General features: G+C 45.1%; 1 protein-coding gene across 1 annotated transcript in view; it reads right to left on the minus strand.

Annotated features, from left to right (window-relative positions):
• The window catches only part of AGBL1 (AGBL carboxypeptidase 1), a 390,925-nt gene that overhangs the window by 338,396 nt on the left and 33,649 nt on the right, over positions 1-18,880 (minus strand). The window contains exons 4-5 of the mRNA XM_075133176.1: positions 18,091-18,222; positions 14,916-15,009 (exon numbers count right to left, since the gene is read on the minus strand). Of these exons, the coding sequence (XP_074989277.1) occupies positions 14,916-15,009; positions 18,091-18,222 (226 nt within the window). The remainder of the gene's footprint in view (positions 1-14,915; positions 15,010-18,090; positions 18,223-18,880) is intronic.

Here is an 18,880-nt window from a genome sequence, read left to right on the forward strand (position 1 = left end):
GGGTATGTCTCAGGAATGAAGGGTTGTTCGTCACTCTGAAATATTCGTAACTCTGAACAAAACACTGTGGTTCTTCTTTCAGAAGTTTACAGCTAAACAGTGACTTAATACCGCTTCGAAACTTTACTATGCAGAAGAAAACTGCTGCTTACCCTTTATTTTTAGTAGTAGTTTATGTTTAACACAGCACTCCCTGTCCTGTAACATATTTGCTTTTATTTATTTACTTATTTTTGTCTCTGTTGCTGCCTGATTGTGTACTTCTGGTTCCAAATGGGGTGTGTGTTTGACTGGTCAGTTTGTAATTTCGGTGTTCATAACTCTGAGATTCCATTGTACTACAATTAAAAGCCCACAGCTAGCCGGTGCCAGGTGACTTGGGCTAATGGGCTGTTTAATTGCACTGTAGTACACCTTCGGGCTCAAGCTGCAGCCTGAGCTCTGGGACCCTTCCACTGCTGAGGATCCTAGAGCCCGAGCTCCAGCCCGAGCTCCAGCCCAAACATCTACACCACAAAAACAGCCCCACAACCTGAGCCCGAGCCAGCTGGCCACAGGTTTTTAATAGCAGTATAGACATACTCAGTCATACTCATACTCACTTTCCCTGTACTGCATGAAGAAATACATGTGTGTAAACAAGCAGTAATGCCACGTGATGCAATCGTCCAGTTTACACACTTCAACCCTGAATTTCTGAGTGGGCACTGGAGTCCAACTGTGCAGGTCCAACTGGGGCATTAGGGCTGCAGTTTGACTCTGTAAAAGCCTCCAAATCACTGTTTAACTGCAAGTGGGCCAAATGCATTGGCTGCAGCTGGTAAGAATGAAGGAAGCATTATTATGACCAGTACATACACATTTGCGTTAGGGAGTAAATGGAAAGATTAGTAACAGTACAGTGCTTTTCATCTGCATATATCAAAACCCTGCACAAAAGGAGGTAAGTAATATTATCCCCATTTTACAGATGGGGATTATGCAATTTGTACATGTTATCTACACTGATATAGAATGTGGGTTGATATTAGAGCTGGTTGGAAAGTTTTCATCTCAATGAAATTTCAACAAAAATGGGGAGGAAAATTTGTGGAAATTGTCAGTCCCAACCCCCACACCCTTGACTTTGCCACTGCCTTAATGGGTAGCCTTAGGCAGATAAAGAATTTCCACTGTACTTCCCTATGTGTATTTGCCTGCTCCACCAGAGTGATGCTATAAACTTAATTAATTAGTGTTGGCAAATCACAAATTGAGATCAATGGATGAAGGTGGTAGAGAAATGCTAAGTATTTCTATTTTACAGATGCATTTTGGTCACCTTGGGCCAGATTTTCAAAGTTATTTAGGCGCTAAAAAATACAGTGGGTGCCTCGTGGGATTTTCAAAAACTCCTATGCCGTTTAGGGGGCCTAAATCCTATTGAATTCAATGGGAGTTAAGCACCTAATTTATTTAGGCACTTTTGAAAAACTCAGTAGGCACTGATCTGCATCCTGAGGCAGAACTACACACAGCCAGTTTCCAAAATATCTTGGTCATTATGAGCATGAGAGAGAGAGAGAGAGAGAGAGAGAGAGAGAGAGAGGAGGAGGAGTACCTGGAAGGGTTGGCTTATACCCAGCTAAGGCAAGGTCAACCAGGCACATGGGGCTAGATTTTTAAAGGTATTTAGACACCTAAATATACAGATAGGTGCCTAGTGGGATTTTCAAAAGACCGAGGGACCTAACTACCTTTAAACGTCTGGTCTATAGTGGCTCAGCAAGAGGGAGACTCCCTTTTGGCTCACGGGGTAAAATGATGCCTATGTTCTATAGGAGGGTCTCAGACAACATCATGGCTATTTTGGCCACCAGGCAGGGAATCACTTTTAGCTGCAGGGCAGAGACGTGGGGAAACAGCCACATCAACAGGCCTGGTCGGAAACACATCTCCAATATAAAGCAGTGTCTATTTTTGTTGGCGATTGACTCTACCTGCTCATTTCTCCTCGCACCTTGCTGAAAGTTGGCTCTTCAAAGTGTCAGTGCAGAGCATGAACATGAACATGAAAGAAATATTATCACTCTAGAGCAGGGCGGGTTTCTTACTTCTTCAGAGCACAAGCCAAATCTTAACAGATAGTGAGCCCCCCAGACACCTCGCCTTTCATCCTGACCCCTCTCCTCCCATTTGAAACATATAACGTCCCTTTGGCATCAATAGCAATTGCTTACATGGGAAAAGGAATGTTAGGAAAGCGTTTTAAGCTCTTTTTAATGCAATTTAGCAGGTGTAAAAAATTAGACACCACCTCCTTGTTCTCTGCAGACCACTGTCGAGCGATGCACAGACCACAGTTTGGGATCTATTGGACCTGAAGTCTAGGAAAGAGGTTCTAAATAGTAACTGCAGGGGGGTGTAACAGATGCCCTAAGAAATGCACCATCACTTTGGAGAATGAAGAATGGGTCAGTGAAGACGCCAGTGGAGATGATGCAGGCAGGAGTCCTGCACAAACAAATTTGGCATTTCTTTAGCATCACAATGGGACAGTTAGTTCCTCAGTCAGAGAGAAGAGTGCTCCCTTTTAACCCATCAGAGCCACTTCCTGAATTAACCAAAAAGTGTCAAATTCTTCTCAGATATGCCTGTGCAACCCTCTGGGAATCAGCTGTCTGGTCAGATCTCAACAGCTATGTAGCTAGCACCAAGCCTGATCAGTACTGTACTCTGATGGGGGATTTAGAAGGAAAATGATTAATTCAGAACTCAGCAAATATCAAGCCAAGCTCTCATCTTGGTTACACTGCACAGTTGCCACTTGAGATTAGTGTGGTTACAGTGGCATAACTGAGGGGACATTTTTGACCAGTATTTGCAGAAACCTAAATTATAACTTATGAATTGTATATTATTATTATTCTTTTTCTCGGAGAGCTCGCAACCAACCAAGCCAAACTCTGGTTAGTATGTAAGAACAAACTAGATAACAGCCCAGGGTGGCAGGGTCTAGCTGTAGATATAAAAATAAACGGATCGAGCTGAAAGGAGCTCAGTCAAAATTTAAGCATTATCAGGGTGGTTCAACCACGTGCCCTTGTTTTTCTGCACACAACAATTTGGAAAGCAGTGAAAGTTGGCAATACTGCCAACTTGCAAGCATGATTTTAAACAACCCCCCTCCCCACACACAAAATCAACAGACCACCACTCCCAACAAGATAGTGGGAGTTGAACCCAGCTGGCATTGTTATGTTATTGGAGTGTATGCCACATGGCTTGAGCAAAGTCCAAACAACATTGTTCCATTTAACAGGAAGGGAAAGTTCAGTGCATAAGCCAAAATCATCTGATGATTTTATGTGTCTTCCTAAATGGTCCAGTTATTGCTGCAGCCTGCTGTAAAGCCCAATCTCTGAGCCATGACAGTTTCAAGGTTTACACTTCAGAAATAGAGGGAGGCTTCATTGCCAAAGCTGCTGCCAATGCCACATTTGGAGTCAGTGAAGAACTGGTCTTCCTCACCAGCCACTTCCTCAAAGTTGTCAGGTTCTCCTCCATGTGTTCCAGCCCACTTCTCTGAACCCAGCCTAGGGCCGCACAGCTACGGGGTTATTTACAGGTTTTGTTCTCATAGCTGCCACCCCGAGTGTTGCCCTGCAGATAATGGTGCTAAGAAGAGCACTGACAGCATTATCAAGCCATGGACCCATATGGTGTCTGCAGCAGCACCCATCAGAAAACCCTCTTCCTCACCTACCTGGTCACATTTCACATAGCCTTGGGCTGAACATTACTGGGTTTAAGCTGCTCTTTTATTCAACACTCCCTCCCCATCCCCACAGTCATCAGACTCACTGTGCAAACAATGTTGGGAGCCTGGCCTCAGGTCAACTACTGAGTGCTGAGGACTCTTCTTCAGTCATAGCTTCCAGAAGTGAGCCAGTCATACTTATTAGTCCACTGCATACATAAAACCAAAGAGCATATCTGCACCAGGGAAATACTCTCATAAGTACCCACCGTTGCGAACACTTGTTCAGCTCCACCAGCATCAACAGCATAAGCAGTCCTATTGTAAATGGGCTGCTGCTGAGGACTTTGACACAGTGTCACATTACACCTGTTTGTGTACAAAACAATACAGTGTTTGAAACTGGTGGTGGCAGCTGAAGTCCTAGTCACACTTGGTCTGCCAGGCAGAGCTGAACAGACATAGCAGCACTGGGCAGTTCTTTAGAAACATTTCCTAGTGTAAAAAGGATTTGCCTTAATTGAATAACTGTGGGATCTTATTGCTATAACCACGGTATTCCCTCTGGCCTTCCTCTCCCTATTACACGTTGATACCCTTATCTGTATTTGGACTGTAAGCTCTTTGTGGCAGGGACTATGCTTTCCTTTGCTCTGTGAAGCACCTGGCACACCTTGGTGCCATACCAATAAAAATCCAAAATACATAAAATCAATATCCCTACCCTGGGAGCACATTACTGGACCAGCATGGATGTGCTGACACCTAAGTGTGTGGTCTGAGTTTTATCTGCTCACTCTTTCTCCCCCCCCACCTCCCCCTGCTATCAGGAAATGAATGTCAGCGTACAGCTCAGCACTCTCCAAGGGGGATTCTTCCTTTGTCTCCTTGACATATGGGAATGGAGCCAGGCAAACAGGCAGGGAGAGTGCTTGCTTATCTCCTCAGTGGCGAGAATTCAGATAGGGTTCACATAGAAACTTCCTCCATCCAGTCACAACCCCCTGGGGATGGGGGGTGGGAGGGTTTGCTCTGTTAGGTCATAAACAAAACAAAGGGCTGACAGCCTATGGTTTCCTTTAGTGTAAGTGCCGCAGCAGCTATAGCTGGCCGACAGTCTGGCTTCCCAAACAACTCCTGCTAATCAATAATTCTGCTTTCCTAGAGCTTTGCTGTTGACTCCCTTCTCATACACGTACAGGGTTGTGTGAGCACATCACCCCACCCTCACTCACTCCTTCCACAATCCAGTGCAAAAGATGCCCTTCGTGTGCATAAAGCAGCAGCCATTCGTACATTTCTACTGACTGCCTCATGGATCATCTCTCTCTCTCTACCTGCTCAGATGCCACCCCCACCCCACCATATTATCTGAGAGCCTCAAATGTTAATGGATTTTTCTCACTGCACCCCTGTGGGGTAGGAAGCATCAGTACCCCATGGGTAAAAGGAGAAACTGATGCACAGAGAGGCTAAGGGTCCTATTTTCAAAAGAGCTCAACACCTCAGATGCTGGAGCTCTTTTGAAAATCATGCCTTTATTTTGGTACCAAATTGGGCTCCAAGATATTTTGGAAACCAGGCCCCATTTGTGTGTGCTGAGCCTCTGGCTCCGTGTGATTTGTCCAAGATCACACAGCAAGTTAGTGCTACAATCAGGAACTGAGCCTATGCCTTCCACATCCCAAACCAGTGCTGTAGCCATAAAACTATCCTTTCTCATCTGACACCAGATGCTTGACTTCTACTTCTTACAATGGGAGAGTCATCTCCTCCACAGCTCTACCTCATCCATAATCCATCTATCTTTTTCAGAAATTATCCACAAAAAGAACAGGAGTACTTGTGGCACCTTAGAGACTAACAAATTTATTAGAGCATAAGCTTTCGTGGGCTACAGCCCACTTCATCAGATGCATAGAATGGAACATATAGTAAGATATATAGATATAGATATACATACAGATAAGTTGGAAGTTACCATACAAATGTGAGAGGCTAATTAGTTAAGATGAGCTATTATCAGCAGGAGAAAAAAACTTTTGTAGTGAAACCAGAAATTATCCAGAGGCTTTTTTCTCCTTTCACTATGAAGTACCTCCCGATCCCTCTTCCTTCTGATAATTAGTACATCACCCTATTGCTTACATATTATCTAGCTCTGGGAAGCACTCTGGTATTCAGCTTGCATGAAAGATCCCATGTGAAATAGAGTTGTATATCTCATTAGACTGGGCAAATAATGTCTGTGGTTGGATGGGAGATATGCGTCAAAAGACATTATGCAAGGTCAACTGTAAATTACAACAGTTATAGCCATGGGGTGTGAAAGTCAAGTCACGGGGAATAGCAAGACCTTGCCCTGATGCCATCTTTTCAAACATAACCCAATAGGCCAGCGAAGGGGATGATATAATGGGAAAGCAAAGAAATCCCTTGACTAGGAAGCATCAGTTCTTTCTAACCCCAGCCATTCTATTTCTGGCATAGAAATGAAATGGCCATTGACCTCTGTGAGCTAATCAACAATGAGCTTATCTCCTCTGGAATAGTACTACTGATGAAGTGAGTCAATCAATACTTGTTCTTTCCCGTCATTTTTTATAGAAATTAAGTTAAATGTGGAAGTGGATTTCTATCTGTTTGTCAAATATTGTATACAATGGTTTTTGAGAGCTGTTTTAACTGTGGTAATTGCATAACACTTGCGGCTACCAATAGATGGCACCAGGCTTTCTGTATGAATTTATTTGCTCCTGCCATCTGGAGCAACTTTCCTGTGCAGTATTTCTCTCAGCCTCATTGACTCTCCATCTATTTTCAAATCTCATCAGAAAGAATCTCTTTTCTCCCTTGACTCTGCCTCTTAATTTTTCAATTTCTCTCTCCTTCTGTTATTAACAGTACACAGCCAATAACAGATAATTCTTTGGTGTAACTATATTTTCAAAGCATTTCTATTTCCGAGCTACCACTGATATGAAATAAGACTTTATTACTTATTATTAAGGCAGATTATTCAGGGAAGCAATATAGACTGTACAAGCAGAACCTAGGCTAAGGAACTGCATAAACGAAGACTCCTCTGGATCAGACCTCATTTGTCCTATTACAATGACTCATTAGATTACATTCAAATGCTGCATTTTATTTACTTATACCAATGATGTACTCATTTCTATTCCATGTCATCTAAGATATTAATCAAAATGAACTGCCCTTGGTATAAAGGAGAATCTTGAATAGACCGTTTTCCCCTCTCCTGTTGACATCCTCCATCCCTCTCCATCCAGTTTATTTAGTAGGATGTTCTTCTAGACTAAATCCCATGTCGATCAGACCTGGATAAAAAGCATGTAATTCTGCCAGTGACATAGTCCAGGAGACATATTTCAGCCCCTCCTCTGAGTTTTCAACAGGGATCAAGTAGCCAAATAGCAACTTCCAAATAAGTGGGAATTAACCAATGATTAATTCTGACCACATTCCAGCAGAATTATGTGTTATCCTCCAATTAAATACCCAAACAGCTCAACGTGATTAACAAAAATCACAGACCAACAAGAGGAATTAAGGATGATTTGCCTCCGATCTCCTATCAAAAACTATTGCCAGATAAAACACATGCATAAAGCTGTCTGCTGGTTATTCCTCACAACACCAGTCATGGCAGCTGCTGTATCAGGTTGCAGAGGAACTAATCAGGGTGTCGGTGTGCTGAGTTCATTTCTCATGCTCAAAATATTGGCTGGCGGTGGCCAGAGAGAGGTGGGGCAGACATGTGCTTCCCACTGCTGTTCAACCAGAGCACTGAAATTTCAGAACAACTGGGAAATGGAGTGTGCCACAAATGTACACAGTAGTCAGCCAGCAATAGAACATAGCTCCTACGATTAGCAGAGTTAAAGGATGGCGAGCTCAAACTGCCTTCACTAGGTCAAGTGCCCAGACCAGTAGGGGGCACTTGCACGGCAGCCAGCCCTGTTACAGTGGCCAAAGCTTCTCCTACAGTGAGAAGCTCCTTTCATGTATCTTTCCGCTAGTTGTAACAAAAGCTTTGCCCCGAGAACCCGGGAATAATTCCAGTACTGTAGTCAACCCTCTCTGCTCTACCTGAATGACCCCACATCTCTTCTCCTTATATCCAAAGTGGACATTGATCCGATGCCACTATGATCTCTCCTTTCCTTATTAAAGTAGGCACCCAATCACTTTTTAACCAGGTCATCCTTCAGGAGAACTCAACATCCCCATTTTATCTTGCCTTAAGAAGTGTGCTTTGAGAAGGGATGTGGGAGGGTGCTTGGAGCAGTAGAGGGGAAAACCAAAATCACTGTGATGTGTTCAAGCAAAATATCTCTTCTAGAAAAGTACTGTTCTGTGTCTATTTCAAAACTATTGTGAAGCCACCATCAGTGTTTGCACTTCCATGTCTCAGCACTTCATGTGTTTCAATCCCACTGGGTTATTCTTGGATGGTCAGTCACACATGGGGGACAACTGACCACAGACCCAATAGAGTGAATTGCAGGCATTTGGTTTGTGGTTTTAATTTCTGTCCAGCTTGATATTTCATAGATTCCAAGACCAGCAAGGACCTTTGTGATGCTCTAGTCTGACCTCCTGTATAACACAGGCCATAGAACTTCCCCAGAATAAGTCTTAGAGCATAACTTTTAGAAAAAACATTCAGTCTTCATTTAACTGTTGTCAGTGATCAAGAAACCACCACAACCCTTCGTAAGTTGTTCCAATGGTTATTACCTTCACTGTTAAAAACTTACATCTTATTTACAGCCTGAATTTGTGTAGCTTCAACTTCCAGCTATTGGATCATTTTATGCATTTCTCTGCTAGACTGAAGAGCCCATTATTAATTATTTGTTACCCAGGTGGATACTTATAGACTGTAATCAAAATTACGCCCGAATCTGCCCTTTATTAAGATAAATAGATCGAGCTCTTTGAGTCTATTGCTATAAGGCAGGTTTTCTAATCCTTCAGTCATTCCCGTGGCTCTTCTCTGAACCCTCTCCAATTTATCAACATCCTTTTTGAATTGTGGGCACCAGAACTGGACACAGGATTCCAGCAGCAGTCGCATCTATGCCAAATATAGAAGTAAACTAACCTCGAGTAGAAGTGGAGAGAATTCCCTGTTTTATGCATCCCAGGTTCTCATTCACTCTTTTGGTCACAGCATCACATTAGGAGCTCATGCTTCAGCTGATTATCCATCATGACCCCCAAATCTTTTTCATGACCCCCAAATCTTTTTCAGTCACTGCTTCCCAGCAGAGAGCCCCATCCTGTAATTATGGCCTCCGTTCTTTTTTCCTAGATGCAAACATTTACATTTAGCCTACTAAAAAGCATATTGTTTACTTGCAACCAGTTTACCAAACAACTCAAATCACCTGAGAATCTGAGTTTGGTGACTCAAGAAGTGACTGAATCAGTTCTCTTAACTTAAGAAGTCCTGGCTACAAAGCTCCAGTGAAGATTTTCCACTACTCTCACATTCTGACGAGTCTTTTTCTGGCACCGCAGTATTGCCAACCCCAAGCTTTCAAAAACCATGTGTCAGCCCCCAAAGAGTCATAAGATTTTTTTTAATTGTATTTTTTAATTTGTCTTCTGATTTTTGAGCTTTCTTGGTGGGGGAGTGGTCACATTTTCAAGCCTTCCTCGGCAATCATGAGGGCTGGAAACTTTCATTTTAAAAAAAGACCAAAAAAACAAAAAAAAAACCCACACAAATGGAAGCTGAGATTCTCAGAAACATGTTTACAGGAGCTAAAAATCACAAGAGTTGGCAAAAATAGCAATGGGCAAATACTACTGAAAGAATTTTTATAAGTCAAATTTTCAACTGAATTAGCTTTGGTGGGGCTGGCCACTATGCAAGTGCCCCCTCATGGCCCAAGATACCTCTGCTGTGCTGTTTTCCCCTTCAACAAATTCCACCCTGTCTCTTTCAGTCTCACCTCTTCCTAAGAGTCTGGGCTACTTAGGTACATTTGGCATCATCTTTTACCATTTGCTAGGACACTAGTCTTTCCATTATGGAAGAAGCCCAGATAATTTTTACAGAAAATAAGAACCGCTCTTCAGGGTTTAAAAAAATCCTATAAAATTTAACAGCGAATTCTCTCTGTCAAAGAACACCACAAGATGGATAAGAAAGTCTATTGAAAGGGCTTCAGTTTCACTTAAGTTCAATGGAGCCTTATCAAAGTTCTATAGAACCCTGTGGATGTTTATTGAATTCTATAAGATTTTTTAATAAAGTTTTGCCTTTTCTTTCAAATATGGCTACTTTTGGGTAGACCCACAAAATCATGGTATAACAATGTGAGTATCGTACACACCTAATTGAGACCAACAATGTCCGTGAGTTATATAAATTAAAGCCACTTGGTATATACCCCAGTAGAGGTCAGTTGTGGCATGGAAGAGTCTGTATCTAAATAACCCACCGCTTTGCCACTGTGAAAAATAAATAGCACTATGTATCTTGTTTCCACATCTTTGCTGGCTTAACAAATAGCTCTGATCCTGGGGCTCTACAGGCCAGGCTCTTAAAATGACCTCGGTGCTTCTACTGCCTGGGCTAGTACAATCAGAGTACATCCATGAGAGAGGACATAGTAACTGGAGTGGGTGCATTTTCCATTATGCATTCCTGGCAGCTGATCAAAAAGTAAAGGTAACATCAGCCCCCGGGGGATGCCAGCTGTTCCTTCCTCCCAACAGCAGGGTAAATCCTGGTGGCATGTAGCTATAAAACTGAACGAAAATGTCAAGGGCAGGGAAAAGGGGAGGATCAGAGGCTTGTTTGGAACAAGACCATGAGCAAAACCTCCCCAAATAGCCCAGGCCACCCCCTTTGTCTCTCTTCAGGCTCCAGACAGGAGCTGGAAAGAAACCCAAAAACAAACCTACGCTCTCTTGCTCAGCTTGCTCTGCCACAGCAAGCTAATCTGCCTCTGCCTCTCTAGAGATTTCCAATTACAGTTGATCAGAAAACAGAAGAACATTTTCATATTCTTTCCCCACACACACACACACCCTGCCCCCAATTTCTGATGAAATTTAAAGATGCCGGAGATTTTCAGACCATCATTGTCCCAGGAGTCCCTTAGAGCTGAGGGAAGAGGGAATCTCCCACCCTCCTTGCACTTTGGAGTTCCAATTTTAGACTCTAGATCCACGCCAGTAGTCTCTGAGAGCGCTCGCTGCCTAGTAAACCAAGTCTCTGCTTCTCTGTGGCACCGAGTGAGAGCAATGCCTTCAGATGGGCTGGAAACAGGTGCAGCCTCTCTCTCTTCTGAACAAGAGGAAAATACAGCCTTTCAAGAAGCTGTGAACAAACATACTGTTAAACCAAAATGGGTTTATGCCGAAGTTAGTAGCATTTCCTCTAGTGAAGAGCAAGCTGTCTCCAGTCCAGCCATAGAGATGCTCAGCCACTCCTAGCTCCTTGCTCTTAAAATGTAATTAAAAGTACGGGCTCCAGGCTGGCTCCCTGGGAGGCTAAAAGCCTTCTGTTGATTCAGGTCCTGCTGGTTAACCCGTGTCTCTCCACAAGTACCGTGGGCTGGAGCACAGGGATTGCCACTTCCAGGACCCAGATGCCACATTCACCTGTCATCTACAACTCCCACGAGGCACCACGGCAGCTCAGGCAGACACAGATTAACGTGGAACTGACTCAGAATGAAACATGTTGATTAGACTCAATCCAAACCAAACCCAAATGCTTGGGGTTGATTTTTCCAACAGAAAAATGACAAAATTTCAGCAAAAATCAAAACTGCATTTTCCATCAAAAAAAACACTGATGGAAAAGTTCCCAACCAGCATTAGTGAGCCAGATAAAGGGAAACAAAATGAAAGTACTGCTGATGACAAACTAAAATCATTGCTGTCCGAAAGAAATGCACTGTTTATTGCTCTTCTTTTCCGAAACTGAAGTCTCAGCCCACTTCATAGTGCACCTCACAAAAACCAGGAGTATGGATGTATCATTGTGAGCAGCTTTCAGCAGAGAGCCAGTAACTAAATAGGGCCATCGAGACCGAACACCCCATGCAGCCCAGGTGAGGTAGAGGACAAAGGAGGAAGGTTTCATTGCCTCCCTCTGTGCTTTATCTGTGCAGTGTGTAAATAGAGGAGTTCAGTTTCCAGGACAGCTTTCGCTGGTACAAAATTCACCAGCCATGCTCCATCACACTGAACTGATAAAGTCCAAGTCCTATTACACTCACATTCTGAGCTAGAAAGTGCAGAGTTACACAATCGTGCTACTATAACTAAACACTATTCTAATCACAGGCAGCAATTCCATAGGAAGGGCGGGGGGGGGGGGCAGGAAGGGAGGAGAATTTGCCTATTCAGTTAAATATAGGCATTGACACATCAATCATTTTCAATTGCTACAGTATCTGAGCCCAGACACTCTGGAGTGAACATATTCTGGGCCACGCAGTTTCATGTTAACCAGTTCCCCAGTGAACCTGAGTCCTGAAGATAATGCAAGGCCTGAGAGGAATCTTGGAGGGGGCTCAGACAGTCTAGGAATGTAGGAGACAGTATTCTCAGAGCGGGTGATATCAGAACCACTCCACAAAGAATGTCCTGCATTCCTCCCAGGCTCAAAAGGAGGGTCCGTGGAGATTACAGAAGCTGCAAAGCAGGTCCAGGTATTTCGCACACTATTGGAAGGCCAAAAATGCAGCCAAAGCAGAAGTTAATTGAGTCCCACAAACAAGGCAGCTGCAGGAAGCTGTACATGTGCCGGGCCCACTTGGTCTTAAGAGCCAAGCAGCTAGCAAGGCAAGCAGTTTAGCCAGATTCCAAAAAGCCTGACAGATGTAGGACGAGGAGCAGTGTGTGCTGTTGTTACACTGTATTTAAAGAATGACAGCGGCATGAGTCAAGGTGTACGCTGATCGCCTCAGGGTGGTGGGAAGTGACTCAAATCACTTCCCCATGAAAAGTGTATAATTGGCCAGGTGCATTATTGGGAGATTTGGGCTGGTGATTAGGTCTCCTTCTCCTGGAATATCAGGTATTGGCCCTTGACAGAGACAGTACGCTGAGCCTGACTGACCTATGGTCTCATTCAGCATGGTAAACCTACGACCCAGTTGGTTCGGCAAATATCAGAGTTCCAAGTCCACCCACGTCCATCTGCTCTTCCTCCCTTCAAGACCTTTCAGTCTATAACTAGTGCCCAGCCTGTACCCACCCTATCTGCCAACCACAGGGCCACTAACAGCACCCAGACAAGGGCCAGCCCCCTCCCTCTAGTGTCACAGACTCTCTTGTCTGCCTCTCTATCCTCCATGACCTTTGCTGAGACAAGTGAGAGTGAGCATAGGCTCTGACTCTGTGGGTGCTCCGAGGCTGGAGCACCCACAGGGGAAAAATAGTGGGTGCTCAGCATCCACCGGCAGCCCCGCTGATGAGCTCCTCCCCCTCTCTCCCAGTGCCACCCGCCTCCTGCTTTCAACAGCATGCAGGAGGTGCTGCGGGGAGGGGGCAGAGCAAGGGTGGGGCACGCTTGGGGAAGGGGCAGGGGTGGGAAGAGGCGGGGCGGGGTGGAGCCTTGGGGGAAGGGTTGGAATAGGGGCAGGGCCTGACGTGGGGCAGAGGTTGAGCTCCCCCGGGGAAATGAACAAGCCGGCGCCTGTGAGAGAATGAGTACACTGCAAAAAAGGAAAGGAGGACTTGTGGCACCTTAGAGACTCACAAATTTATTTGCGCATAAGTATAAGCATAAGGAATGCATCCGATGAAGTGAGTTGTAGCCCACGAAAGCTTATGTTCAAATAAATGTGTTAGTCCCTAAGGTGCCACAAGTCCTCCTGTTCTTTTTGCGGATACAGACTAAAACAGCTGCTACTCAGAAACCTGTCATGATGCAAGGCACTGAATTTAGCCGTATGGAGTGGAAATCTATCAACTTGGAATGCATCCGATGAAGTGAGCTGTATCTCACCAAAGCTTACGCTCAAATAAATGTGTTAGTCTCTAAGGTGCCACAAGTCCTCCTGTTCTTTTTGCGGATACAGACTAACCCGGCTGCTCCTCTGAAACCTGAGCACGCTGTATGTTCAACAAGCAAGTATTTGAGCATGCGGCTGTCTGTGTGAGTTGTGTACACCGGCTACTACGTGAGCAAGCACACGGCTGTGTGAGCTGTGCACACAGGGCACCGCACAGACATGTATATTGAGCCTTGCATGAGCCAACTCATGACTGTGTGCCTGGCTGCGTGAGCTGTGAGTCTAGGGCACTGCACAGACATGCATAGCAGTAGCCTGCGTTTTCTCTCTATTGTTTGTAGCAGGCTGGGCTGGTGCAAAGCCGCTGGTGTTTGTTATCCACACCCATGTACTCCTTCCCAGTTACAGGCGTGCAGGCCTCATAAATCTTACCCTGAGAACTGGCTGGGGACAGGGCTGGAGCAGACAGCTGCATGGCTAATTTTAGAGGCAAGCTGGAGAAGCTGAGCAGGTTTAGTATCTATAGAAAAAAGTCACTTTGAAACAACATTTGCCATGTGCTTAAAAATAGACCCAGACATTAGGATTTTATTGGAGGTGGCAGGGGTCCCAGCCCATTAAAAGCCCCACATTGGGCCAATCACAACTCTCCATCTGAGAAGGGCTGGGCAAAGCTCTGCTTTAAGACAATCACTGCATCTCTTTGGTCAAATGGAGCAGAAGCCTGCTGCAGTGACACAAAGGGCTTGTTACCATCAGTTGCAGAGAGGGGGCTGTCTCCACCTAACTCCTAATGCTTCACCACACTGGGGTGCGAGGAACTGATGCTGGGACCTGAACCCCATTCCTCAGCATGGCAGTGTGATGCACTGGGAATCCCCAGGACCCAGTGACAATTTGCTGAATGTTTTTGTACCTCTAAAAATGTTCATTTCACATTTGCAGTGAAGTTGTGTCAGTTTTGATTTCATTTTCTTTACAAGTGGCACCAAACTCTTGGTTCCAGACACCCCTAGAACTTTAGAAACACTCGGCTCCAGGTCTGGCTCTGACCAGTGCTGTTCGTTCTAGCTCTGATCTAAACTTGTTCATCCATCCGTACATTTGGCATATTAGCTACACTCGGACAGACCCAAATGGACTCCCTTGCAGCTGCTGCCTACCTGACTGTCCTGGAGTGTTTCTTGGTGTAAGGAGTGATGACTTTGAAAAGCAGCTCCATGGCTCCATTAATGCCCAGCTTGGTTCCTGCAGAGACTGGGACAACGAGAGAGACAGGGAGTTAGATCCAGAGCAGTAAGCTGGGGTTGCTGGAGTTACTGGTAGAGCAGTAAAGAGAGGAGCAGCAGCTGAGATTAGCAGCAGAGCCTCTGGGCTTCCAAATGGGTCTCTTTGACCTTTTTACAGATGTAGGAACTGAGGCACATAGAGATCAACGGTCACAGAATGACTCACAGGCAGATTCAAGACTAGCACCCCATTCTCCTAACTCTTAGCCCTGTGCTCATTCAAGTAGTTTACAGTTGCCCCATCATTTGTAGAAGATGTTGCACTCTCTAGAGACAGGTTAGGGTTAAATGGGGCCAATCAAATCCACTCACAGTTTCCAGGGGCAATTCCATGCACACGGAATATCTCCTAAGGGCTTGGAGTGGGATAGGAGAGGATTTCTTTCCTTTCTGCACTAATCCCTGGTATTTCTGCTCTTCGGATAGGTACTTCTGAGTGCAGATGCAGCCCCACCTCAGCCACTCCTATCTTTAATTCTTCCCTTGACAATGCTGTTAACTTTTGCAGTCAGACACAGTGGTATACCTGGGAAAGGGCTGCACAGAAATTGGCTGTTTGGCTTTAAAGCTAACCTACAACAGTCCATCATCAAACCTCCAACCTCACAGGGAGAAGGGAGAGCAGGGGAGATTCAGGGGCTTGAGTGAGTGAAGCTAATAATGGGGGATCTCTAGGTGAACAGGGAGGGCATAAAGCCTAAAACAGTTAAGTGCTTTAAAAAAAGACAGTTTATTGTCCTAAGAGGGGGAAAGAATGAGAAATCAACATCCCCATCAGCAGCCAGCAGGAGTCTTGGACGCCTGCCCCAGGCTGGGTTTTTTGGCTGCTTTGTTACTAATTATCCCCCACTGGCCAGAAAGCTGCCAAAGGGCCCATCAGCTTATGTGGATCTCAGCCAAGTCATCCCGCTGATGGAAAATCTTGGAAGGCTCACTGGCTACTTTCACAATAGCAAACTATTCATGGGGACAGTGCAGCGTACACAGCTGCTTAAACTCTGCTCCCTGCAGACCGGGGGGCATGCTGCACACAGGGCTGGCAGCCCACGCTGGGAAAGGAGCAACCCAGGACAATAAGCAGCTACAGTGAGATCTTAACAAGGTCGGGCTGGCTGCTTAGACTCCTACCCGCAAGGACCCTTCAGGGTGTTATATGCTCCTGGGTTCTCTACTGCTCCAGTCAATTAGGTGACTTGGAGGGAGGGAAATTCTCCAGTTCTTTACCACATCCGTAAAAGCCTCAGCCTATCCCAGAACAACACCTATGTCCTGGTTATGTGCAGATGTGGCACTGAACTAAGAGCCAGTGCTGAATGGGGTGGAGGAGGTAGGACGTTCTGAGGCACTGGAATGGGGTTCACCAGGGGAGGTTGTGCAGACCCTAAGGATTAGGCCTATACAGCACAGCACAGTGATGAATTCCTCCTCAGGCCCTTGGTGGGACGTAGGAACTCAGGGACAGAAGAGATTTAACCAAGTTGAAAGATTTTGACTATGAATTTGGGGGGCGGCGGGGATTAGGAACAAAATTTTTTGCATTTTTGCACCAGTTTCTTATGGAGATGCTTAGGTACTATTGCAGTGGGACCTCAGGGTCACTTTAATGAACTAGAGAGTGTGTTTGCAGGGCTCAGGGTCCTGACACTAACGGAAAGAGTTAAAGGCCACAGTGCAATGGGCTAAAGCCTCTGAATGGGGATGCGGGTGCACTTAACGAGAGCAGAGGGAGTGTGGAAAAGGGCTCAGGGTGGGAGGCGGCTCTGGGTGAACCTGCAGCTCTGTAACCCAAATTAAGACACATTTCAACTGCTGTCTCTATTACACTCACCCTTTCGAATGCCACTTATCTCAGGCAAGGGGACTGAATGCTGGGAGCTGGCTGCCTGCCTGAGAAGGCCCATAGCATGAGGCCAGCTCCTGTGTAAATACAAGACCTAGAGGGCTAACAGCCAGTAATGTTAAATCTTAGGAGGAAAGATATGGAAAGCTGGATGTGTACAGCTCGGCCAGACGGTGATGTGAGTATACAGCAGGGGAGAGGGGAATAGGACAACCATCTAGAATGTTCTGCAGGGGGAAAGTAGCCAGGAGGGAGAGGAAGTGGTTAGGTAATGCAAAGGGATGCAACAGGATGAAAGTGAGCAAAGGGAAATTTGTACTGCCTCTAAGAAAACATTTCCCCATGGGGAAATATCTGAATGCACAGTGGTCTTTTGAGGGCAGAGCTAGGAATCCCAATGCTTGAGTCACTGAACACCGGAGAATACTCCGGTGGGTACGGCTCCAGTTGGGGACTCAGAAGGTCGGGGTTCAGTCTGTCACAGACTTCCTGTGTGACCTTGGATAACTCATTTGTCTCTGTGTGCCTCAGTTACCACTCTGCACAATGGGGATAATAGCACAATGAGGATAATAATCCCTAACTCACAAGGGTGTTGTGAGCATAAATGCATTAATGATTGTGAGGAGGATAGTATTAGGGTCCATGTAAGTACCTAAGATATCTAGAATAGACTGAAGGGAACGATCCTGCATCGTCTGGACTAAATGTTTTTTTACACAGCTATTTTCTGTCTTCTATAGTCTTTGGATGAGTAGGTTCACTGAATCTTACAGTGAAAGATCCCTCTGAGAGTTACCCTTCTATGAGAGGTTTCAGAGTAGCAGCCGTGTCAGTCTGTATTTGCAAAAAGAAAAGGAGTACTTGTGGCACCTTAGAGACTAACCAATTTATTTGACCATAAGCTTTCGTGAGCTACAGCTCACTTCATCGGATGCATCCGATGAAGTGAGCTGTAGCTCACGAAAGCTTACGCTCAAATAAATTGGTTAGTCTCTAAGGTGCCACAAGTCCTCCTTGCCTTCTGTGAGAGCGTACCTAGAGCTATGCTAGCTCTTGCATATGATTCTAACTGTTATCAATCACAGATGCCAATAGCTTACTTATAGATGCATATCTCTGTAGCAGAGGGACCATTAGCTTGCATTGTAGCAACTGCAGAAGGAGCTCCGACTCTCACTGGCATGAGAAATGGAAAGGAGCACTTACCACTAGAGGCATAAACCCGCAGGACCCAGAGACAGTGGATGAGATTCAGGTGGTGAGTCAGATTTTTCCTTGCCAAGCTCAGGGTCACATCAATTGCGTCCAGTTTCTGCACTTTCAGCCCAAACTTCCTATCTGTGAAAGCAAACAGGAACAAAATGATGGTGAAGAAAGAGTGGCTTTCACAGGGACACAGAAATGCCGCATGCTGTGGTGTAATCATGCCGCATCCTTCAACAGGATCTTTTATAGGAAGATCTCAAAGCAATTGCAAACAACATTTATTACTAAGGCCCCACAATCCCCCTGTGAAGGAAATCAGTATTCTCCCCCCCCCCGACTTTTACAAATAGATAAGATGAGGCACAGAGGAGGCTGGTGTCTTGCCCAGTGTTACATTTTCCATACGCAAAGAACAGTTTCAATGACCTATTTTAAGTTAAGTGAAACAAGACGGAACTAAAGTAAAGTCTCCCCAAGAAAGAGCTATGTGGGTGCCTCTCCTCTATGACGTGCTACATCAAAACGCTGTCTGACAAAAAATGTAGCTGGTTTTGCAGATGGCCAACTGCCAGAAATGTACATAGAAAACAAAATCATAAAAATGTTAGCACTTCACAGATAACGCTTCCACTGAACTTTGGGTGTGAAGAAGAAAGCTCAAGCCTCCCAGCTGTGCTGCAAACACTGAACAACAATCTCTCTGATGATAGAGACACAGCAGCAAGTGAAACTTGTTTTTGAATGTGTTATTGGGATACAGAAACGAAGTCACAAGAGAAAGAGCCTTTGT

This window comes from Caretta caretta, chromosome 10 (genome assembly GCF_965140235.1).
Source record: "Caretta caretta isolate rCarCar2 chromosome 10, rCarCar1.hap1, whole genome shotgun sequence".
Taxonomy (NCBI): Eukaryota; Metazoa; Chordata; order Testudines; family Cheloniidae; genus Caretta; species Caretta caretta.